Genomic DNA, 25,924 nt, shown 5'->3' on the forward strand with positions numbered 1-25,924 from the left:
CATCTCAGCCATTTTCAGTACTACAAGGTAAGGGGGTAAGTCCCTCCAGTTTATTCTTATTTTTCATTATTAATTTTTATCTTTACTGCAGTTTTTTCTGGCGTTCTTGCTTCTGAAACGTCATCCATGTTCTATAAGCTCTACTTATAACTATAATTATTGGCATTCTTACCGCAAAATTCAAATTCGTCCACAAAATGTGCTCAATAGCATATAGAAAACATGTCGGAAACAGTAGCAAGAGCATTGCCGTCTTTCTCATAATTTTGGTGGATGACCTCTGACGAAGACATTGAAATTGTGAGTAACACGGCAATGTGACATTATTTTAGTCCTCTTATCTTATCTTAATTTTTCACTTTATCCAATTGTATTTCTTACATTTCTTATTAATTTCTTCAAGTTCACTTCTTGTGTATACCGTATATTCAATAATACTTCTACTTCGCACTTTCCAAATACCACTATGTATAAAGTTATACTATTATTTATACAGATATACCACTATTTACACTTTATAGTTGTAGGGTACATTTGCTTAAGCAGTGTCCATAATACCTATTATTATTATCTTTCCGTTTTATTCCAATCGCTCTCCACGCTTTACTTATTGCTATTATATATATATATACAGGGTTATTCAAAATGAAGTCCGGGGTTTCAGAATTGTTTTTTTTGGGAAAGCGCATGTGTCATAATCATTTGTAGCCATCTCGAAAGAACGCATAATACCTCAAGTTTCGTTCCCACGCTAGCGATGTTCGGTATGCTGCACGGCTAACCAGCAGATGGCGTTCTACGCATTCCGCCGTGCAGTCGTTCGTTTGCCTGTGACGCTGGTTCTGCTCTGTTGCGAAATGGCTTCGGAATGTAATGAGAAAGCTTTTACTGTGTTGGAGTTTCATGTAAGTAAATCTGTTACCGTTGTGCAACGCCACTTTGCTGACAGAGTGATTTTTTTCTGATGAATCGACCATCCATTTGTCGGGGAAAGTGAATAAGCAGAATGTGATTTTGGGCGATTTCAGTGCGATTTCACTAAAGGCTCTCATATTGAACATTTATGAGGTATGTAAAAAAACTTCATTACTATACTTGCATTCTGGAAATATTTCTTTCTTCCTATGTCTGCTCATGTGTGCACAGGAATTGTTTGAAACCCCGGACTTCATTTTGAATAACCCTGTATATAAATTTAGATGTGGAAATCAACAGTTAAAATCATTTAATTAAGGAATACCGTGAAGAAATAATTATAAATGAAATCTAAGTGCAAAGTATGATTTTCTGTTATAGAATGAAAAACTATATTCAAAAATACAAAAGAATAGCCTACCATAAACCCTCAAGTCATTCTCTGCCTTAACAGTTTTAAATGAAGGAGCTTCTGTGGATACCTCGCATCCATACGTACCCTCTGTGTTAAGGTCAGTTCTGTGAAGGAAAACATGGCTGCAATTTGATCTGGACAACTGGAAAAAAATAAAAATATGAGGACATGAGTCCAATAAAAATACATGTATATGGTCTATTTTATTCTTCTCGTGCACATGAATATACAAATCGTAGAGCCAAACTTAAGAGTATTTGAATGAAAACTATATCATTTATTTGGGACGCAAATTTGTGTTCACATAAAATAGATTTGAAGGCGATGCATCTATGTCAGCTACTAATGAATACTGTAATTTTCAACGTGGTAACATTACAAAGTGTTCACTTTCAGAATTTTTGGGATAATTGCCCACGGTAACACAATCATTCACCATAAGATATACACGAGACACTGTTATATGGAAAAACACGCGCGCTCGCACTTTCAATGAAAACAATAAGCTAGTCATCACATAAAAAGAGTGTAAATTACTTTAGCATAAAATATTAAAATCAGTTATATAAAACTGTATAAAAGCAATTTATTTCAACTTAATAAAAGAGGCTACAAAATTACCTTTAATTTTAGAAAGGATAACTGAATGAAAATTAGCCCCGTTTAAAACGACATCTACCACTTACCCTATAATTTTTCCAAGAATGAGCTCTTCTCAATAACTCGTCTCATAATTCTCCCCAAATTATGGGAAGAGTAATTAAAACTCATTTGAAAAGAAAGAAGAGGAGAACCTCAAGTTCTTTATCTCTTCTTCCCTCCTATGAAATTAAAGGAAATTAGAAAAAATTGATCACACCAGTCTTCCTACTTCTGAGAACTGTAAAATGAGTATGCGCGATTCAGTGTAGATATGAGCCGAGCAGTCACGTGAATTACTGATCTATCTCTTTCTTTCATAAACATTCCATTTCTTCTGCACGTGTTCCATAATAGATGTTTGCATGTTCATTTGAACTGGTAACTATAATTCGATATCTTTCTGAAACAAATTTAGAAGGAGTGAACTCTAACCCCTCTCACATGCACTGTGAATTTCGTCTAATCGGATTGCTAATACAATTGTTCTAAATCAGTGGTTTTCAACCGGGGTGCCGCAACAACATTCCAGGGGTGCCACGTAATTTGGGTTTAAGTTACTTAAAACTTAAAATTGAAGAAATATACACCGAAATTGAGAGTCTTCTAGATGAACAGAAAACTAACTACACTATCATTGTGTGGACTTCAATGCTAAGGATGGAAAGAGACAAAACAGCGCAGAAATGGGAACTGTAGGAAATTTTAGAATTGGTGAAAGAAATGAAAGAGACGAAAGACTTGTGGAATTTGCAGAATCTAGAGGAATGTCAGTAATGAACACTTTTTTCAAGAGAAGGGTGAACAGAAAGTGTACATGGAAGAGCCCAAATGGATTAACAACTGATGAAATCGACTTCATTCTCACTAACAGAAGATATATCGTGAATGATGTTACTGTCCTGAACAAGGTAAATGTTGGAAGTGATCACACAATGGTAAGATGCACACTTGATATAGATATAAGAAAAGAAAGGAAAACTGGCTCGTGTAAATAATACAAAAGTCTTTGAGATAACAGAAGAGGAGAAAACGCAGTATGTACTGGAACTTAAGAACAAGTTTGAGCTTCTGCAGACTGTTCAGGGCCAATATATCGACGAGGAATATTACAACTTTCTGAAAGTGATAAAGCCCAAGAAACCTATAGGTAAAAAGAAATCCAAAGAAGAAAAAATCAGTCAAGAAACACTTGTCATGATGAACCGAAGACGACAAATGAAGAGCAAGATAAACACTGACAGGGAGAAAATTGAGTATACTGAGTTATGCAAAGCCATTAGAAAGAGACTCAGAGGGGACATAAGAAAATTTAACACAAGAAAAGTAGAACAAGCATTAAGGGAAAACAAAGGATTTAAATCAGCAGTCATGAGCAGTAATACAGAAAGACAAATGATACTGAAACTGATGAATAGAGATGGTGTACTTATGAATAGCAGAGAAGGCAAAATTCGAAAAACAGAAGACTAATATAAAGAGTTATACAAGCAGCGAGGGAATGATGCCAGCAGTGGGAAAGATGGATCGCAAATTAGTAACACATACAACATACCTGATATGCTTCCTGATGAGGTAGAACACGCGTTGAAGAAAATGAAGAATCAGAAAACTCCGGGGGAAGATGAAGTTACTGTAGAGTTGTTAAAATTGTGAAGAAGAGACATGACACAAAAACTAACAAGACTCTTCACAAAATACATTACAAAAGGTGTAATGTCTTTTACAAAAGGTGGCGCCTAAGGAATGGAATAATGCAATCATAGTTTTGCTGCATAAGAAAGGAGATAAATCAGAAATTGGAAATTATAGACCAATTAGCTTGTTATCCCACATCTACAAGTTGTTCACAAGGGTCATTGTTAACAGATTAGAAAGAATACTTGATGAGAATCAACCGAAAGAGCAAGCTGGCTTTAGGACAGGAATCTCAACAATGGATCACCTTCCGTAATATCACAGCTAATGGAGAAGGCAAATGAATATAAAAAACCATTATGCCTGGCATTTGTTGATTATGAAAAGGCATTTGTCTCCATACCGCATAAGGCAATATTTCGGGCACTGGAAAGACAAGGCATAGATATCCCATATATTATGATTTTGAATAAAATATATGCGAACGCTACCTCCTTTATTAGACTAGACAAAGACAGTAATTTTTTTTTTTTTTTTTTTTTTTTTGTAGTTGTTGGCGCATCGGCTTCTGTGGCCATAGTGCACCTCCCAAGGTTTTTGCAGTACTTTGATCCAAGCCCGAGGCGGGATTCGAACCCGTGACCTTTGGGTTGCCAGGCAGGCACTTTACCCACCTGGCTAGCCCGGTCGGCACAAAGACAGTAATAAGTTTAAAATTGAGAAAGGAGTTCGACAAGGAGACACAATATCTCCGAAGTTGTTTACTGCTGCCCTTGAGGAAGCATTCAGAAGATTATACTGGTCGCAGAAAGGAGTCAATGTGAATGGAGAGTACCTAAACCATTTAAGATTTGCAGATAACATTGTAGTCATAAGCCACGATCCCAAAGAATTAGAGGAAAATCTTAATCAGTTATGCAGAGTTAGTAAGGATTTTGGACTAAAGATGAATATGGCTAAAACAAAAGTAATGACGAACAAGTATGCCACAGAAAGGGATATAATGATTGAAGGAGCAGTAATTGAAAAGGTGGAGTCATATACTTATCTGGGACAAGTCATTAGCAAGGATCGCGTGGATTTTTCTCCCCAGAAACTCGGGTGTTTCGTCAAACAAACAGCAAATCGAGCACAGATTACATGCAATTTACAAAAAATTATATACGGATCTATATGCCTAAGTTTCTAATGCACCTAAAATCCCTACCCAATCCTACTTCCTTTTCCTGAGTCTCTCACCTCTTTGCTTTGCTGGAGGAGTCTAACAGGGGTTCCTCTACTCTCCTGGCCCCATTCCACTTTCCGTGGATGGATACTACAAGGCTAATTCCACGGTGAATACAGTAACTAAGTGTCCAGATAAACAACACAAACAAAATTCACAGTACGCCACACTACTTACACATTCATCTCGCCTTGGGAGATGAATGCGCGAATGTTTGCTCTATCACAAAGACACAAGCTGGTTTTGGGAGCAGCCACTGTAATCGCATTACAGTAACACTATTTCCACCTTGAGGTTGTTTCGGACCAAGTTTTACCATACTAGTTGCCCGTGTACCCAGATGACACTGTACTCTTTCAACGCACACTCTGGACTTTTGAGACAACACCCAGTGTCACAAGTCCTGCATTGTGCAGGAATGTTCGAGGATCATATCCCGGAATTTTGTGTGCTCCCCTGTTCGCTGAACTCCCCTGACATCAGTCCCATCGAAAATTTGTGGGATGCAGTGAAACACAGTATTCGCCAGTCCACACCAGTGTCTCACACCGTTGCAGAACTCCGGGACGTCGGTCTGTTCACCTGGTCCAAGATACGTGAGGACACATTCGGTGGACTCTCGTGGAGTCGATGCCACACTGGGTGTAAGCGGGTACCACGGCGAAAGATGCCCAACATGTTTTAGATAGGTGGTCATTATGTTTTGCCTAGTGATTGTAAACTTTCCACTTTTTCATTATCGCTTGTATTTCCCAAGTCTCCAATTTGGTTCTGTCCTGGTATTTATCCCTCCTACCTCGTTAATGTATCAAAAACCACAAACAACGTCCATGGGAATCATAGACAACCCCTATACTGTGCATGTGGTGAAATAGAAGACTGGAACCATCTGGCATATACCTGTCCACGTTATGAGGATCAACACAGTATACTGTTTACACGTTTAAAATAACTAAATGCAACAAGGTATAATACGTTAAGAGTAAGAGTTTAATATCTATACAATATCGGTGTAGATACATCATAGATAACTTTAAAGCAACTACGAGGGTAATGTGGGAGGCATCATTTGCTCTGTATCTCATATTGTGCTCTTCCTTCACAACGAGTTTCCATGGTATTGCACTACCTCGAATAAGTAACGCTTCACTAATAGAGAAGATTATTTTTACTTATTTTCAGTGAGTACCACCACCCAGACGGCACTGTTTCAAAGCTATTGGCGTACCATCGGTGGGTGGGCAGGTACCCTGGTATTACAGACATGACAACCCACTTGAAGATAATCACACAATCACACCATAGATAACTCTTAAGAAATTACGATGGTACCCTGGTATTACAGGTACCTGCAATACCAGGGTACCTGCCCACCCAACGATGATAGGCCAATAGCTTTGAAACGGTGCCGTCCGGGTGGTGGTACTCACTGAGAATAAGTAACAATAGTCTTCTCTGTTAGTGAAGCATTACTTATTCGAGGTAGTGCAACACCATTGCAACTCGTTTTGAAGGAAGAGCACAATATGAGATACAGAGCAAATGATGCCTCCCACACTACCATCGTAGTTTCTTAAAAGTCATCTATGGTGTATCTACACCGATATTATATAGATATTAAACTGTTTACACGTATACAAGACATCCCTCAAGGAAATGAACACTTACAGATCACAGAAGAAAACTACTAATACGAGTTCATTAAGTTTGTGCAAGCCCTCTTCACAAGAATTAGGGATTACAGGAGTAGAGTAGGATTACAGAGGATTAAATATTGCTTTTAAATAATTTATTTAGTATATTGTAAAGTTTATTTTGATATAAGGTTTTTTTTTTTCCTGTAAGGGTTTGGTTTTTATATTATAAATATAATTGTTTGAAAGTTACTTTCATTGATATTTAGTACATTTTACAATGGTTGTCACAAAAGCCGCCTTGAACACTTCGTCAGAGTTTATCATGACTCTATACGGAAATAACCAATAGCGGTTTTCGGGTGGGTCATGATTTTATCCTTTGTAGAACCTGCGGCACATATTCCAAGGTTATGAATAACCTTGGAATATGTGCCGCAGGTTCTGCAAAGGATAATCATAGCTCGCCTGGCGATTCTTTTCTTTAGCATTAGTAGAGGCATATGATCCAAGAAAGAAAGCTTATGCAGCATCAGCCAATAAAAAAAAAAAAAAAAAAAAAAAAAAAAAACACTCTCCCATTTCATCCCTCCCTTTGTTCCAGCTCAGCCTTAAATTTCTTTAGGCTATCAACTTCCACAACAAAGGATGGAAGTCTGTTCCACCAACCAACCACCCTCTGGCTAAAGGCAAACTTCCGCACATCTATCCTACATCTGTCTTTGCTCAATTTGAATTTATGCCCTTTCAAATGATTATTCTGAGCAAGAGGAAGAATTCCATCAGCATTGAGCATGCTCAAGCCATTCAAGGCTTTATGCACCTCAATCAGATCACCTCACAGGTGTCTAGTCTCCAGACACCTTTCACCATAAGAGCAACCCTTTGTTCCATTCACTAATCTTGTTGCCTTTCTCTGTACTCGTTGCAACAGCTCTACATCCTTCTTAAAATGAGTAGTCCAGATCTGTATACAGCACTCAAGGTGTGGCCTTACCATTGCCCTATATAAGGGGATAATCACCTCCTTATCCTTGCTAGAAAAATTCCTGTATATAATTGACAAGACACCATGAGCTCCTCTTGCAGACCGTCTGCACTGATCAGAAAACTTCATATCTGCCTGCAGAATTACCCTCAGGTCCTTTTCGTTCTCTGTGGTATCAACGTATCAACTCTGTGGTACTACACTGTCAGTGTAGTACCACAGAATTGATACGTCACTCTGGAGTTGCTGCTTCCCATATGTTGTATTTTACATTTCTCAATGTTAAACTTCATTTGCCACCTCTCAGCCCATTTGCTCAACTTTTCTAGATCCTGTTGTAGCAGCCTACTGTCATTAGTGTCCGTCATTATCGTCTGCAAACTTGGACATTAAGCTTGATATACCATCATCAATATCATTTATAAATACAGAAAACAACAATGGACCCAAAACTGAACCCACTAATGTTATTAGTGGGACTTCACTAATAACATTAGTCCAGGATGAGCAGTGTCCATTGATTACCACTCTCTGTCTTCTCCCCCTCAACCACCCCTTTATCCACAGCAGCAATTTGCCTCCAATGCCACACTGCTCCAATTTGTGCAGCAGTCTTCCATGTGCAACAGTATCAAAAGCCTATCTAAGATCCAAATATATGATATCAAAGTTATTCCCTGCATCCAGTTCTTTTATGACCACATCATAGTATCCAATGAAATTGGATAGGCAAGACTTTCCCTTAACAAAACCATGCTGTGTCCGAGCTATAACTGAAGTCTTGTCTAGATGATCTTGCAATGCTTCTTTAACCAGTGCCTCCATTAATTTTCCTGGAACAGAAGTTAAACTAACGGGTCTATAATTATTTGTGTCGCCCTTTGATCCTCCTTCGTGAATTAATTGGGGTCACATTTGCACATCTCCAGTCCATGGGTACCTCCCCTGAGTCCAAAGAAGCTCCCATAATTATGGCTAATGGTTTGCTTACTTCCTTTGCTGCCTTCTTTAATATAACTGGATAGATCCCGTCCACCCCGGGTGCCTCTTTTATGTTTATCTTCAACAATTTCTCCTCCACTTTCCTCTAAGTTATTACAAAATCATCCAGCTCACTGCCAGAAATTAACTCACCTCTGGCATTCCCCTCCCTGAATAACTCCTCATGGGTGAATGTAGATGCAAAATTCTCATTTAATTTGTTACCCACCTGAGCAGGATCATCAACAGTTGAACCATCAATATCCAGTGGACCAATCTGATTCATTCCTTTCCTTCTAAAGTTTACACAGGTAAAGAAATCTTTGTTGTTTTTCTTTGCCTTCTTTGCCAAGGATTTCTCATAATCTGCCTTTGCCTGCCTTATCTCCTTTGTGGCTTGGTTACAGACCAGCTTATATCTATCATAGGCTTCCCTGTCACCCATTAATTTATATGTATCGCATGCATTTTTCTTCTCTGCCACATGTCTCATTAGTTCATCTCCATTTAGGCCTAAACCTTGAACAGTATTTCTTAGTTGGTATGTAGAGCCTAGTAGCTTCCAAGATAAATTCTTTGAATGCTTCCCATTTTGAATTTGCTGTTGGTAACATCATCAGTTGGTCCCGCCGTACAGAATTTAAATACTGTCTCTGAACACCGTAGTCACCTTTACCCTTGATGGTAGTTACCTCTTTGAGTAAATCCTACTGTAGCACACTGTGATCACTGCCACCTAGTGGTTCCTTTATCTGCAGATTCTTAATGCATGAAGAATTACTACTGATAATCAGATCAAGAGTATTACTCCCGAACATGTCACCGTTGTACACCGTTGGCACGTCGTACAGAGTGTACTGATCTTAAGTTAATATTTGGTGCATTGCTGAAATGATTTGAGTCTCTGAAAAAACGAGTGCTTACTCTCGAGAATAATGTAATTGGGGGCTCGTCAGGGACTCAAGACTCTCGTAACCTACCAAGTGACGCACGCCCAATTCGCACCCCAGAACAGAATAACCAAGTGCAAACTACTCTGGTTGAAAAGGACTTAGTTCTATTAGGAGACTCCATTGTCAGGGAAACTGGAAATATTTTTTGTAATAAGGATAGGTGGACTAGAACCAGCGAATGTCTGCCGAGAACAATAATTAATGATCTCACCAACAGACTGTCAACAGATTGTCAGTAAAGAGAATTTTATTATTCACGTGGGGGGACTAATGATATTAAGCACACAGGATCTGACGAGTTTTTAGACAAATATAGGATCATGCTGAAGAAATGCCATGAGTTAGGTCACAATGTCTGTGTCTACAATTTTGCCGAGACACGATAGGATGTATTATACGCTGAAAGCCTTGCGGATTAACTTAAGACTTGAAGGACTCTGCAAGGTTTTGTGGGGAAATTTTTATCAGCCTGGCCAGCACTTGTAGGTAGAAGGTTTCTGTTTTGTAGAGACGGGATACTATTTATTTATTTGTTATTTTTTTTTAGTTTTCAGGAACATTAGCAACTAAGGCCATATTTCTCCGGGATATGCGGTGGTCATTCCCTGACCTTTCCGCATCCTCCGTATTTGGTGGTGACAGGCTCGAACCCCAGTCTAATCAAGAAGCGTGTGCTACGCACTGCTGCTCCTTCCCATCTGGCTACGGAGGCGCCAGACGGGATACCTTTAAACAAAAGTACTGCAAAGGTTTTGCCAGTATTATTGAGGATACCTTAAAGGTTCAGGAAAAGAGCTAGTTTAAGGGGACAAGGTAAATATATATACGCGTTTATCAGATAATATTGGTCAAAATAACGCTTACACATTATTTGACCAATATAATGGACAAAATAATGACCATTATATTGGTCAAATATAATGGTCATTATTTTTGACCAAGAGTCTTGTTTGTTACCGCAACAGAACATATTAGCAATATGTTCTAAGGGCTGAAACGTTTCAAATGAGCGGGTTGCTAATGCCAGGGAAGCCAGCTTAAATAACTTTAAGGGGTGTGTCAGGGTAAATAATAAGTCTTAATTGTTTATACAGTAATGCCAGAAGTGACGTCAATAAAATGAGTGAATTCGAACTGTTGGTTAGGACAAGGAACGCCGACATAATAGGGCTTAAAACGTAGTGCCACCCGGAGATAGGGGATAATGAGTTTAAGTACGGTACGTATAATGTATTTAGGAAGGATAGGTCAGATAGAAGAGGTATGGGGTCATGCTTCTTACCAAAAGCAGCCTGAGCGAGAAGAAAGCTCTCCCGGATTCAGACGTTTCGCATGCTAGTATAAATTCTGTATGGTGTGAGATAGTTGGACGCAAAGGTATAATGAGAGTGGGAGCAATCTACAGGCCAGGTGATCGTGAAGATTATGATGAGAGCCTGTACATGCAAATGAATGGTCAAGTAAGCGTGAATGTTTTATTATGGGTGATTTTAATTTGCCTCTAATTGATTGGAACAGATGGGAAGGAAACTCCACATGGGGGACAAAATGTTTAAATCAATTAGATGAGTTTTATTTGTACCAACATGTCAGGGAATACTAGAGAAAATAAAATTCTAGACCTGATCATTACCCATGAATCAGACGATATAATAGGGCTGACAGAACAGGAACCAATAGAAAGAAGTGTTCACGGAGTTCTACGGTGGACGATGAAGAGAGAGGTAGCAGTAGTTAAAAGTAAAGGAATGGGGTATAATTTCAGGAAAGGAAATTACGATGCCTTAAGGTGCTACATGGCATCTATTAACTAGGTAGATATTGCACAGAGAGTGATTATAATTTAATTATGGTATACCTTTAAAACATTAATCACAGAAGCATTGAATGCGTATATAACATTAAAAATACTCCACGAGGATTCAAAGTTGGATGAATAACGCAGTTGCTAGGTGACTTGAGCAGAAAAAGGCAGCATGGAAAAGTTACAGAGCAATAAAAAAGTACTGAAGCCTATGACAGCTACAAAGTGATCTTTAGTAGTGCAAAAGAAAAGGTTAGGCTGGCAAAGGCAGATTATGAGAAATCGCTGGCAAAGAGAGCAAAGAGTGGGGATAAGGAATTCTTTACATATATAAATGCAAAGAAGAGAAGGACAAACCGGACTCATATGTAATGTGGGATCGTATTAGGTACCCCAGCTGAAGTTGCAAATTAACTCAACAATTACTTTGCACCGATATTTACAGAAGAAAAACCCTTTGTGTTGATGAAAAATTTTGGGAATAGAGTTGAAAATATCTAATTAATGATATTGAAATTTCACATGATTATTTAATGAAAAACTTTCGATCTTACAAGCCAAGCAAGACCGCTGCGGTTGATGGCATTAACCCTATAATCTTAAGGGAGAGGCAAGCGAGTGCATTTGCAATATCCAAAATCTTACAAATATAAATGAAAGGGATAAGTTTATATTAATTAGTCACAAAAGAAATTTATAACAAAAATTTCTAATTCTTCTTTTTAGTTAGCTACAAAGAATCTAAGATAGGGCAAGCTGAGTGGTCTTTCATCTAAATCTGCACAGATCATTCATCTGAAGCAGATTGCTGATTAATTATGACAATGTGAGCAAGTACAGAACAATTGGAAAGTGACAATGGATGGCAAGTTTGATTTCTAAAAATAATGGTTCAGAATGCAGGGCAATGGCAGGAAAGATAACTGGGACAGCTCCAACTAACTGGCTGCAGTCCAGCGGGAAAGCAGCACATGTTGACCAACAACTCACTCGCAGAAGCCTGTTCATTTCACGATTGGCTCCACAAAAATGGCATAAAAGAAATTCTAAACCTATCTGTTGATGTATCCCAATTGCCCACAAAATGGCCTTCCTATTCATCTTTTAGATTAGATTGCAACATAACCCAATACAAAATCTTGATTCAGCCATCTGCCTGGCCTCGAGGGCTTCACAACAGGCCCTTTTTTCAATCCCCCGCCTTAAGGCATCAGCAGCACAGTGAAATACCGCATGGTCACATTAGGGGTACAGGTAACCCAACTAGCTGACTCAGCACGGAAATCGTGGATGGAAGACAATACACAATTCCTGTGAGAATATCTCAAAGAGTCATCTCCAGAATAGAAAGAAACACACCACAGAGGCAAAACGTACTAAGGAAGATCCGCAAATGTAATAGCTTGGCCCTCTTCTATCAGAATGCCGGTAGCATCCGTAATAAGCTCAAACTGTAGAAGAGCTTTTACTCTCGCACAATTATTATGTGCTTTCCATAACAGAAACTTGGCTTGATCATGATGAAGAGATTTTCCATTTGCAGTTTCCGCTGTACTGGTTATAATATGATTCTTTGCTCCCGACAGGACAAAAGAGGGGGTGGAGTGGGACTTTTCATATAAAACACCAGACAAGGCTCAAGGGGAAGAATTTTTTTCAGCCTGGTCTGTACTTGTTAACAGGAGAGACTGCTTCTACAGGGATGGGATACACTTAAATATCTGCTGATGCTATCGAGGCAGTGTTAGGTGGGTCGGAAAACTGCTAGCTTGGGGGGGGGATACAAGGACTAATAGATTAACAGTAGCCACTGGCAGAGGTGAAAGTGATTCTTGCACTGCTTCTATTGGAATGAGCAGAAGCCTAAAAAACAAGATGCAGATATTTCAAGAGACTGCTGGGAGTCATTGCGGTACAAGTAACATGGGTTGTGTTAGGATAGCTAAGAATAGGAACAGATGCATGTGGGTACACCAATGCTAGGAGTTTGGTAAATAAATTTGATAAATTTGAGGTATTGCTCAAAACATCAACGGCAGATATTGTTGGGATATCAGAGACGTGGTGTCACACAGATATAAGGAATGCAGAACTGGAATTTGGGGTGTACTCCCCAAATTCCAGTTCTGCATCGCTGGACAGTGCAGTGTCGAGCCAGTTTGGTGTGACATAAGCATTGGGAGATCAAAATTGAGAGTAGGAGTGTACTATAGGCCTAATGACTCTGATGAGTATAATAAGAAACTGTACTGGGAAATAAAGTGGGACAGTAAATCAGAAAGTCTTATAATGGGGGATTTTAATTTCCCAGATATTGACTGGAATTTGTGGGTTGGTCACTCACACACTAGTAAGGCTTTTGTGGATTTATTGGATGATTGTTTTCTACACCAGCATGTTCGGGAGGCAAGTAGAGGGAGTAATACTCTTGATTTGATTATCAGTAGTGAATCTTCATGCATTAAGAATCTGCAGATAAAGGAACCACTAGGTGGCAGTGATCACAGTGTGCTGAAGTGGGATTTACACAAAGAGGTAACTACCATCAGGAGTAAAGGGAAGGGTTTTTGCTTTCGTAAAGGCGACTACAATGGTCTGAGACAGTATTTAAATTCTATACAGTGGAACCAACTGATGATGTTACCTACAGCAAATTCAAAACGGGAAGCATTCAAAGAACTTATCTTGGAAGCTACTAAGCTTTACATACCAACTAAGAAATATTGTTCAAAGTTTAGGCCTAAATGTATGTCAGATGAACTAATGAGACATATGGCAGAGAAGAAAAATGCATGGGATACATATAAATTAACATGTGACACAGAAGCGTATGATAGATATAAGTTGATCTGTAACCAAGATACAAAGAAGGTTAGGCAAGCGAAGGCAGATTACGAGAAATCTTTGGCAAAGGATGCAAAGAAAAACAGCAAAGAGTTCTTTACTTATGTAAACTCTAGAAGGAAGGGGATGAATCAGATTGGTCCACTGGATATCGATGGTTCAACTGTTGATGATCCTGCTCAGGTAGCTAACAAACTAAATGAATATTTTGCATCGACATTCACACATGAGGAGTTATTCAGCAAGGGGAATGCCAGAGGTGTATTCAATTCTGGCAGTAAGCTGGATAATCTGGTAATAACTGAGAGTAAAGTGAGGAGAAATTGTTGAAGATAAACACAAGAAAGTCACCTGGGGTGGATGGGATCTATCCAGTTATATTAAAGGAGACAGCAAAGGAAGTAAGCAAACCCTTAGCCATAATTATGAGAGCTTCTTTGGACTCACGGGAGGTACCCATAGACTGGAGATGTGCAGATGTGACCCCAATTTACAAAGGAGGATCAAAGACTGACACAAGTAATTATAGACCTGTGAGTTTAATTTATGTTCCAGGAAAAGTAATGGAGGCACTGGTTAAAGAAGCACTGCAGGGTCATCTAGAGAAGACTTCAGTTATAGCTCGGACACAGCATGGTTTTGTTAAGGGAAAGTCTTGCCTGACTAATTTGATTGGATACTATGATGCAGTCACAAAAGAAAACTGGATGCAGGGAATGACTTTGATATTATATACTTGGATCTAAGAAAGGGTTTTGATACTGTTGAACATGGAAGACTACTGCAGAAATTGAAGCAGTGTGACATTAGAGGCAAATTGCTGCAATGGATAAAGGGGTGGTTGAGAGGGAGAAGATAGACAGTGGTAATCAATGGATACTGCTCATCCTGGACTAATGTTATTAGTAAGAGTACCTCAGGGTTCAGTTTTGGGTCCATTATTGTTTTCTGTATTTATAAATAATATTGATGATGATCAAGCTTATTGATAATGTCCAAGTTTGCAGACGATAGAATGGTTGGCAGGGTTGTTAAGGACACTACTGAAGCTATGCTGCTGCAACAGGACATGGAAAGGTTGAGCAGATGGGCTGAGAGGTGGCCAATGAAGTTTAACATTGACAAATGTAAAGTACTACATATGGGAAACAGCAACCCCAGAGCAACGTATCAACTCTGTGGTACTACACTGACAGTAGTAGAGAATGAAAAGGACATGGGGGTAATTGTGTAGGCAGATATGAAGTTCTCTGAGCAGTGCAGACGGGCTTGCAAGAGTAGCTCCTGGTGTCTTGTCAATGATATACAGGACTTTTTCTAGCAGGGATAAGGAGGTGATTATTCCCTTGTAAAAGGCAATGGCCAGGCCACACCTTGAGTACTGTATACAGGTCTGGAGGCCTCATTTCAAGAAGGATGTAGAGCTGCTAGAACGAGTACAGAGAAGGACAACAAGATTAGTGAATGGAACAAACGGTTGCTCTTACGAATCAAGGCTTAAGTTTTGCAAATTACAGTGTCTGGAGACTAGGCACCGGCGAAGTGATCTGATAGAGGTGTATAAAGACTTGAATGGTTTGAGCATGATCAGTGCTGATGGTATTCTTCCTCTTGATCAGAATAATCACCTGAGAGGGCATAAATTCAAATTTCGGAAAGACAGATGTAGGATAGATGTGCGGAAATTTGCCTTTAGACAGCGGGTAGTTGGTTGGTGGAACAGACTTCCATCCCCTGTTGTGGAAGTTGATAGCCTAAATAAATTTAAGGCTCAGCTGGACAGGTATTTCGAACGAACGGAGGGGTGAAGTGGAAGTGTTTTTTTTTTTTCTTTGGCTGGTGCTGCATAAGCTTGCTTTCTTGCATCATATGCCTCTACTAATTCTAAAAGACATTCTAAAAAGTTCGAAGGACCAATTGCGTCATGCAATTTAAATTACCCCGCATTGATATTGCAGTTATTTATATACCTCCAGGACCCAATGCTGAAACCGTCGATGAGATAACTAATTGGCTCATTCATGATCTTCGTCCGTCGGCAAGGCACATAATCTATGGAGACTTCAACTTATCTACTCAACTTGTGCATCTTCAGGCAAGAATGCTAAATAGCCTTCATCCATTAGGAATCTATCTAACCAATCAGCTCCCCACAAGGGGTGATCTTGTGCTATCATCAAGCGACTGTGAACTTGATTCAAGAGTAGAAACTGCCTTTCAATCCGATCATATGCCAATTTTCATTGACGTGTCTTTTTCGACTCCAAACTACAATGTCTCGACTAGGGTCCACAGAAAGGTAATACCAGCCCGAAATTAATCAACACTAGTAAATGTCTTGAAGCATCCACTACAGTTCCTTGGAATGCACTTCAGCAGGGTTATAACTCGCCTTGGATCTGTTAAATAGCTGGCTCGTCACAATTTCCAAATTTGCAGCCTCAAAGAAAATAAGGATCTCGGAACGCACGAGAGTATGGTGGATCCCTGAGCTCAACAACAGCTTTAAGATTAAACAGCAACTCTACAAACAATTGAAAAGAACAGGACAAATCCCAGACCGAATTGTTTACTCTAAAGTACGAGCAAGCTTCAATCGACTCAAGTTTCAAGCCATAAAACACCACGTTGAAGTCACACTATGTAAGGTTGCCCCATCATACCCACAGAAACATTGTGATCTCTCCTCAAAGCTCGATCCTGATGTTTGTATTGACTTTATTGCACGATTTCAGCGAGGTAACCTCAAATAAAACGAGGCTTCCTCTGCTTGATAATGATGTGTACAGAGATGCACTTGCAACCATCTTAATCACAAGACACGACCTTATATCTGCAATTAATCAATTTCCTGCAACTGGTACTGCAGGGATTGACGAAGTTCCACAGTTTATAATAAAATGTTTGAGTCCATAAATTGATCCCCTCTTAACAATTTTTAATAGCATATTAAAAGGAGAATTTTTCCCTCCAGCATGGAATGTGTATTCCATCAGGCTACTCCCAAAGGTCTCCCAGCCAACTGAAGCCAAGCACTTTAGACCCATCTCTCGCTCCTCGTGTTTATTGAAGCTGCTTGAGAAAACAGTACTGAAAACGCTTACCACACGCATCCTCCCTCAGAGGCACATCAAATTCATTATGCGTTGCAGGACAGATCAACAATTAACAATCTGCTTATGACCACCAATGCCATCCTTGGATCGTTTGAGGAGAAAGAAGAAAATGCTATCACATACCTGGATCTACAAGCAGTGTTCGATAGTGACAAATCATCTGCTTTGCTTGAGCTCCTTCAAAATTTCTATCATATCATAGGCAAGTATTGAAGTTTCTGACAGCTCTTCTTCAGAATAGAACCATCAAAATGTCCATAGGAAAGCAGACGTATACTAGGCAAATGCAAGCAGGCGTGCCACAAGCGGGATCCTGTCTGGAATTCTTTTCACAGTCATAATTAACCTGCTAGTACACAACAGACCAGATATGTCATTATATGCGGATGACTTGGAGCTCTTAACAAAAATAAAATCAACCGATGAAGCAATAGACACAACAGCAACTATCAACAAGACTTTATCAGAAATAAAGCAGTACCTCATGAGATTTGACCTGCAAGTTAATTCTGCAAAATCCGCCATCATGGTCTTCTCACTGAAACCCACACCAACCATAATTCAACCGGCGATAGACGGAGTCTTGATCCCCTGCGCCGAAAAGCAGAAAGACCTGGGTGTGACATTTGATCGAAAATTAAGATTCCACCATCACATTGAAGAACTCTGTGTAAAATTCAACAGGAAACGGTGGATTGCCAAGCAGCACTTGCTACATATTCATACCACCAATCTGATAAGAATGTATATCAGGACGATGATCTTCGGAGGTATACTGTATGGGGTAGAGTTGTGGGGCTTGGCCGCAGACACAACAATCAAACCATTGAACGCCGCGGAATACTGGCTCCTGAAATGAGCTACCTGGAAGTGTACCAGGAAGTCTACCATCTCCCACCACAACTTCACACAACACCGATGGTCAAAGCACTGAATTTAACCGGATTCGCAGCCTTAATGAACGAAAGAAGACTAATCTTCACCATCAAAATGATCGCTGGAAGAATCTCAGCGCCCAACATTTGGGACACCGTGTGCTGGAGAATCCCTCAACCAGCACACCGCTCCACTCCCAAGCTTCTTGCTCTTCCGTCGAGGTTACATTTTAAAGATCGGTTCCTCCCTTATCAGAAGCTCCAACTAGCTCAGTCCTTGGACGCCGACCTGTGCAAAATCATCGATGACAAAAAGTACAGATGGCGCATCCTGGATCTGCACGTGTGTTCCACAACCATCAACTGATGTGAGATCGCTCCGGCTCGGCAAGAATTTCAGGGAAACTTGAATTCAAGAAAACTGTCATGTGTTATTTTAATTTATTTTATTATTTTAATCTGATGTATTATTGTTATTATATTTTATTTTTAACTAAATTCAATCTGCTGTATGCTATTTATTTATCCTATTATGTATTTATTACATTTCCGGCGAGATGATATCTGTGCCGCTTGTTAACCCCTGGCTTAGTGCCGTGAAGGGTTTGTAAAGGTAGGGTACCTGCGTGTACCTAAGAACCTTAGAATAAAGATCATATATATATATATATATATATATATATATATATATATATATATATATATATATATATATATATAATGATAATATAAAGAATTATTATAAAAAGTAAATCAATCCAATAATAATACCATCAGGGATCTAAGAAAACGCAAAAAAAAAAAAAAAAAAAAAAAATATATATATATCTATTATTGCTTTTTACCGACAATCTAGATGACTTCAACTGGGGCCAACCACCCAGAATGAAGGCAAAAAACGACAAAAAGTTCTCTGTTTCTGTGATGATCAATATATGCTAAATAATTTAAATGTAATTTAAATCTAAACCAAATATAAACCATTAAAGGCCAAATATAAATCGAATATAAATAAATCAAATGGAGATAAAAGTTAAGAAAATTTAGAAATATTGGAATCAAAGGGATAAGTAAAATATAAATGTAAGCATATATTAATCATCGTTGACCCGACAGAGAACATATACTACATACTAATAATTTCGGAGAAATAAAAATAAAGAGTGTAGGACAGTTTAAATTAGGGCAATCCGAGGACGTAGGAGAAACTATTTCTTATCTATACCACTATTTTTCGCCTTTGTGGAGTTCAGGTTCTATTATTCCTACTCCTTGAGTTTTTCTTCTTACTATCTGCATGTTTCTCTATGCGTTAATTTAATTATTTATTTTTACCGTATCCATCACATAGGGGGCACCACATATTATTTTGACGACTATTACATTATGTCCTAGATACGGTCAATATGTAGTATGTGTTATATATTTAATCTTATTGTAATCATTAAATTACGTTCTCTGTCGGGTCAACGATGATTAATATATGCTTACATTTATATTTTACTTATCCCTTTGATTCCAATATTTCTAAATTTTCTTAACTTTTATCTCCATTTGATTTATTTATATTCGATTTATATTTGGCTTTTAATGGTTTATATTTGGTTTAGATTTAAATTACATTTAAATTATTTAGCATATATTGATCATCACAGAAACAGAGAACTTTTTGTCGTTTTTTGCCTTCATTCTGGGTGGTTGGCCCCAGTTGAAGTCATCTAGATTGTCGGTAAAAAGCGATAATAGATATATATATTTTTTTTTTTTTTTTTTGCGTTTTCTTAGATCCCTGATGGTATTATTATTGGATTGATTTACTTTTTCTAATAATTCTTTATATTATCATTAACATTATGGGTGTATTGCATGATTGCTTGCAACTGCATTGACTCATAAATATTAGTTACAGTTATTGTCGTTTTAATTTTCTTTCTTTACTTTTTTATCAATATTTAAAAAAAAAAATATATATATATATATATATATATATATATATATATACAGTATGTTGGTGAAGCAATAAAGTCACCATCTCAAATTATCCATTAACCCTGATATGTGCATGAGTAGAGTAATGCATTGTGAACCTAGTAAGGGAAGATTTAAGTTTCAGGTACATACAATGAAACTGACCCTAGAATGCGTTTGGGAAACAGAAGGGTGTCTATTTCTGACTACGAGTGGAACAAACCGGATTAAGGGAAAGTACCGTTATGGGAAAGTTCCAGAAGGAAGTGGTCCCCACAACCTTTGTACTTCGGGGGAAAGGATGTCCAGCCGTACAGCACACGGAGAAAACAAAGATTTCAGATGGACGAATTACAGTAGAGATGCTGGAAGAGAAGGTGATTGTGATTGGTTAAGAAAGTAGGCGGGAGAATGGAAACAAAAAGTAGGAGCACGAGGAGAAAGGGTGTCGTAGTAGAAAAATTTTGGTTTTGTGAATGCCTGAAAAATAAAAATAATGTTGTAACGTCGTGTCGGAAAGATGTGTTTTGAGGTAAAGGTTGGAGGAGTGAAGTTAGTCGAAAAAAAAAAAAAAAAAAAAGATGACAAGTTCGTCAAATGAACGGTCTGCTAAATGCTTAAGAAGTCCGAGCCTCATCATAATAAGAAAATAAAATGGATGCAGACCATCGCCCATCGATTTCTCGAAAGGGGAATTCAGGAAAGGAATTCTTGAGAAATCTGTAAACCAGGTACAAGGAAGACGGCTGCGTAGAAAGATCAGACGTGGAGGCCCATCCAGCTGGTGGCTGCGGAAGTAAAGAAAAGGCAAAGTAAACCCCCCGACAATAGTTTTGTTAATGGTTAGGATTCGCTGAAAACTGATAATTATTAACCTTATGGACAGATAGCTTGGCATAGATCTAGAACACAAGCACATAGTAATAAATTGGGTTAGAGAGAGTGAGAAATACCATCTATCTCTGATACAAAGGCATTGTGTAAAATATATATATTACATGCTCAGGATTATGTATAAATGCACTAGGGAGAATATATATATATATATATATCCCTAAGTTGTATATTTTTATGAAAGAAAAAAAAAACAAAGGGGTAGATATTTGATTAATAATTGGCTAGAGGAGTAGTATTTTGTAAGGCTAAAGGGACTATACTAAAGTTGTATTGTCTGAGAGGAAATGTGTTGTGGGTACAAAAAAATTGAAAGAAAATATTTAGGTTCATTGAAAAAAAAAGTATGATTAATATGTATAAAGGAGGTAGAAGGAAAGCTTTAATTGATCCTGAAGTTAACATTAATTAAAAGTAATGTAAAATTTTTAGAAGGAAGATGGAGATAATATTTCTTAACATTAAATGAGATAATACTGTGTAAATTTTGACATTGAAATAAACCTTTGTTACATTTAAGAATTTGAATAAGTGCTTCATTTTTCTAAGAGAAATATACACTTCCCTCAAAAAATTTTGCGCAAACCTATATAAGGGGAATAAATATATCGTCAGTGCCTAGAATCTTCTGTGACAGAAAGAATAAATATAGCAGTCAGGTAGCTTGTGAGCTTTGAGGGGTGAGGAGCTAGTGGTGCTTAATTCAAAAATAATACAGAACTACCAAAATTGGGTTCCAAAGTACAGGGTATATCAAACGCAATCTATCGAGACTAATTACAACAGCATCACTGGACTCGGGAGTGATTCCTTTGGATTGGAAAAGTGCCAATCTATCTCCAATACATAAGGGTGGCTGTAAGTGTGAAGCGGGAAATTACCGACTGGTCAGTCTAACTTCAGTAGTAGGGAAAATCATGGAAGCAATGATCAAGGGTGAAATTCGGGATCATTTAGATAGAAATGGAATTCTGAAGGATACTCAGCATGGTTTTGTAAGGGCAAAATCATGTTTAATAAATCTGGTCAGCTATTTTGACAGGGCCAGTCATGAGCAGGATTTAGGGAATAAATTCAACATTGTTTATTTGGATTTCAGCAAAGAATTTGACTCAGTCCCAAATTGAGCAGTTACTTTATAAGCTGAAACATGTATAGCATATGAAACATGTTGGAATCACAGGGAAAATCCTAAGATGTATGGATTTAGGGCAGGAGGTAGAAGGTTGTGATAAATGGTTATTCATCAGATTGTGTTCACGTAAGAAGTGGGGGTTCCCCAAGGATCAGGGTTAGCACTACTGTTGTTTTTGATCTTTATAAATGACATTGATGAAGGGTTAGAGGACGTGATGTCTAAATTTGCAGTTGATGTAAAGATTGGTAGAGTAATTAATGATCACTGCCAAGCAGAGCTTCTTCGGAGATTGATAGATAGACTTCAGGGATGGTCAGAAAAGTGGCATCTATGCTTTAATCCAGTAAAGTGCAGGGTGCTACACCTGGGGAAGAGTAACCCCAAAATAACTTATACTCTAGGTTGAGTTGAATTAAGGACAGTAGTGGAGGAAAGGGACTTGGGTGCTACGATACGGTTTAGACATTTAGTTCTCCGAGCATTGCAGACAGGTTGCGAGGAAGACCTATTGTCTCCTATCCATGATTTATCGAACATTTGCTAGTAGAGATAAGAATGTCATAATCCATATATATATATATATATATAGCAATTATATATTGGTAGACCGCACTTGGGATACTGTGTTCAGGTATTGAGACAGCATCTAAAACACAACGACATCGAGTTTCTTAAAAGGGTCCAAAGACCTGTAACTCGCCTTGCGAGGTCAGCAAATGGGCGTCCATATGAGGAAAGACTTCGAATATGTGGATTGCAGAGCTCAGAAGCTAGACACCTTAGAGGCGACATGATTGAGACGTTTAAGGTTTTGATAGGCATAAGTAAAATGAATGAGGACGAAATTTTCACAGTTATAAATGATTCTAGAATTATGGGCAATAAATTCAAGTTATGTGGGGAGATGTTTAGACTGGATTGCATTAAGTTTTTAGCCAGCGAGTTACAAATTACTGAAATAAGTTACCTACATGGGTGGTAGAGGCTGACAGTTTGGGGGAAATTCAAAGTTCAGCTGGATAGCTACCTACAGGAGGAGGGAAACGCATAAGTTGTCTATTTCCTTTTATTTTATTAGTTATTTATTTTTTAAAATTTATTATTATTTTATTCTTTTTTTCTTTTTTTTAATAGTGCAGCATAAGCCATAGGTTTCCTTGCACAATGTGCCCATTGCTACTACTAATACTTAAGAAGGAACACCCCATTGACAATGCAGGACAGGAACACTCCGAACACTGATCCTAACCTAACCGGCCTACCGAATTTAACTTGGATAGGATTAAGTGGCGCTCGGGTCACCCAACTCGCCAATGGCGACTTCCACGAAGCTCTCTTGCTGTGTCTTTTCTATCCTCCTCCTCTACGGGTTCCCTCTTTTTCCTGATGGAGCCAATTGCTCCATTGATAAGCTGGAGAATGCCTTTGTCTACATCCTCCATATTTCTAGCTATACCGTTCCCTCTTCAGTACATTCTGTGCTCCCCTGACTATTTTTTTTTCTTTTGTATCCGTCCAGGAAGCACAGGCGACCCTGGCGGAGACAAGCCAGAGAATAAAGGGCAGCCTGGCAACTTCCTAGCGGTGTGTGCGGGCAACATGGGGTTCCACCAGGTGACCTGCGGTAAAATTCGCGGACACAACAGAACCCTACACATTCAACACACAACACTTTTCTGGCATTTACAGTAGTACTGTATTTCTTCACAGCATACATATGACGCAGATGTGGGAAACCACAGGTGGCACCTGTCCCTAACACTATGCTCTTACTTGGAACAACCTTCTTTCAGATGTATTTACAGAAAATTATAATTTACAGAAATCCAAGGCCTATGGCAGCAAGTAAATTTCGTCTTCTGAACCTTCAACCCATATGCACACCACACATATTTCGATATATGTTAAATTATTAATAGTGAAAGATAAAAAAAAAGCAAAAAAAACCCAACTTTTTGAGTATTTTGCAGAAAGCCTCTCAACGGTTGGATTTTATGATGAAATTAAGTTTTGTATGAAATTTCAATCATAAAACAAGAAATTAACCACGAAGTTCCCTGGCAACCAAGCACTTTATTTCCGATTATATAGTAAGTGCATTAATTGACTGAAGCAGAAAATGAAAAAAAAAAAAAATAAAATAATATTCTTCCCAATATTTCGCAGATCTGTCACTTGGCACATATATCATTCAAAAATCTCACGCCTGCTATTCTTAAAGAGAGAAAAACAAAGCGTATCGTTGTTTTGATTACAGCTGCTGAGGACACAAAAATCGCAGCTATTTAAATTTCAGAAAACCTTGAAATGGGAAATGCGTTTTAAGCTTTTGGATAGCATGTAACTATTATTTGATAATAATGCGCATATAAGCCTAATGTATTTCTAGACTCACCATTTGAAGAATCGCTTACCTTGAGGCACGATTCTTCACCGCTGAACGGCAACTAGTACTCACTTTAATGTTCCATTTTAGACTGAATTCATTTGACAAATGGGAATCGCCCTACACGCGCAAAAGTAACAGTGAACGTGAAACAGCTTGCAGCTCATTTAAGAAATAATGTACACATATTCTAGCATGTAAGTCTCCAACTGTTTTCAAAACTTTCCTTCATGAATTCCTAGAAATAACGATGAAATTATAAAAAAACTTAAAATCATTTCAAACACAGAATTCTCACAAAAAGGAAAATGAAAAGGAAAAAACTCTATGCACGGTAACTTGGAATTCATTTCCGTTTATTTAGATTAAGATTTTTTTCCGTTTATTTAGATTAAAATTACTTTTCTTTAAATAACAACCAATGAATATAACTGCAGAAGCCTTCCCAGGTGGCTTCATTCACTGTCGAATGAACGTGGTTTCTGCTGTTAAGGTAAGGAAAGGTAGGAGCAGAAAGTTAAAGTAGGAGTGGATCGTTAGAGGACACGAAATGTTTTGTTTCTAATCACTGTGCTTTGAATACATTTAGGCTTTTTGGCTTCATATAACAGATAAATACATTTACACCAATGTGTTCTCGGACTTTATTCTAATGCACATACACACAGACAAAACAGATACACTCAGTGGTATCTGTGATAGTTACACAAACTAATACACTCAGTGATCATCGAATTATGACAACCCCATTCCGCAATTGACTTTGCAACAAAGTATAAAAAGTCAGAATATAAAAAGCGGAACAGTTTCGTACGATAGAGCAGTCGCAGTTTGCATCGGGTCGTGCAAGTCAAAGTGACAAAGTAGCAGTAATCGGACGTACAAAAGATATTATGGAATATCAAAAGGGTATGGTTGGTTGTAGGAACTAGTGCGTCGGGTGTTCCCTTACTGGACACAGCATGTCTTCTCGGTTTATCACGGCCCCCTGTGGTTACTGTGTACAAAGAATGATGCAGAATGGGTCAAACCATCCCGCCCACAGCAAGAACATCCAACTTAAGCAAGTTGGATGTTTGTGATGAGCGAATGGTGCAGGCGTAGTTCGGACTCAATGGCAGGTCATTGTGCGACAATTAATACTGCAATAGAATATCGTCACCACCAAATACAGAGGATGCGGAAAGGTCAGGGAATGACCACCGCATATTCCCAGAGCAATATGGCCTTAGTTGCTAATGCTCCTAAAAACTAAATAACAAACAGCAATACAATATGGGGAATGCAAGAAAAATATACAACTGACGATGCGACGCACACTCAGGTGCATGGGACTCCACAGAAAACAATCCAAGAGACACCGCTCTCCCCACCACTGATCGTCTTCGACGGCAAATGATGTCGGACACGCTGGACAACAACACACTGGTTGGACAGTGAAAGATTGGAAACGAGTGTACTAGTGGGATGAGTTGAAATACGTGGTGCAACACGCTGGCCTTGAATTGTTT

General features: G+C 38.5%; 1 protein-coding gene across 1 annotated transcript in view; it reads right to left on the reverse strand.

Moving 5' to 3' along the window:
- The window catches only part of LOC150091120 (uncharacterized), a 764,830-nt gene that overhangs the window by 156,388 nt on the left and 582,518 nt on the right, over positions 1 to 25,924 (reverse strand). The window contains exon 3 of the mRNA XM_090385941.1: positions 1,337 to 1,472. Within this exon, the coding sequence (XP_090242067.1) occupies positions 1,337 to 1,472 (136 nt within the window). The remainder of the gene's footprint in view (positions 1 to 1,336; positions 1,473 to 25,924) is intronic.

The sequence above is a fragment of the Mastigoproctus giganteus genome, chromosome 1 (assembly GCF_048544385.1).
Source record: "Mastigoproctus giganteus isolate SK-2022 chromosome 1, ASM4854438v1, whole genome shotgun sequence".
Lineage (NCBI taxonomy): Eukaryota > Metazoa > Arthropoda > Arachnida > Uropygi > Thelyphonidae > Mastigoproctus > Mastigoproctus giganteus.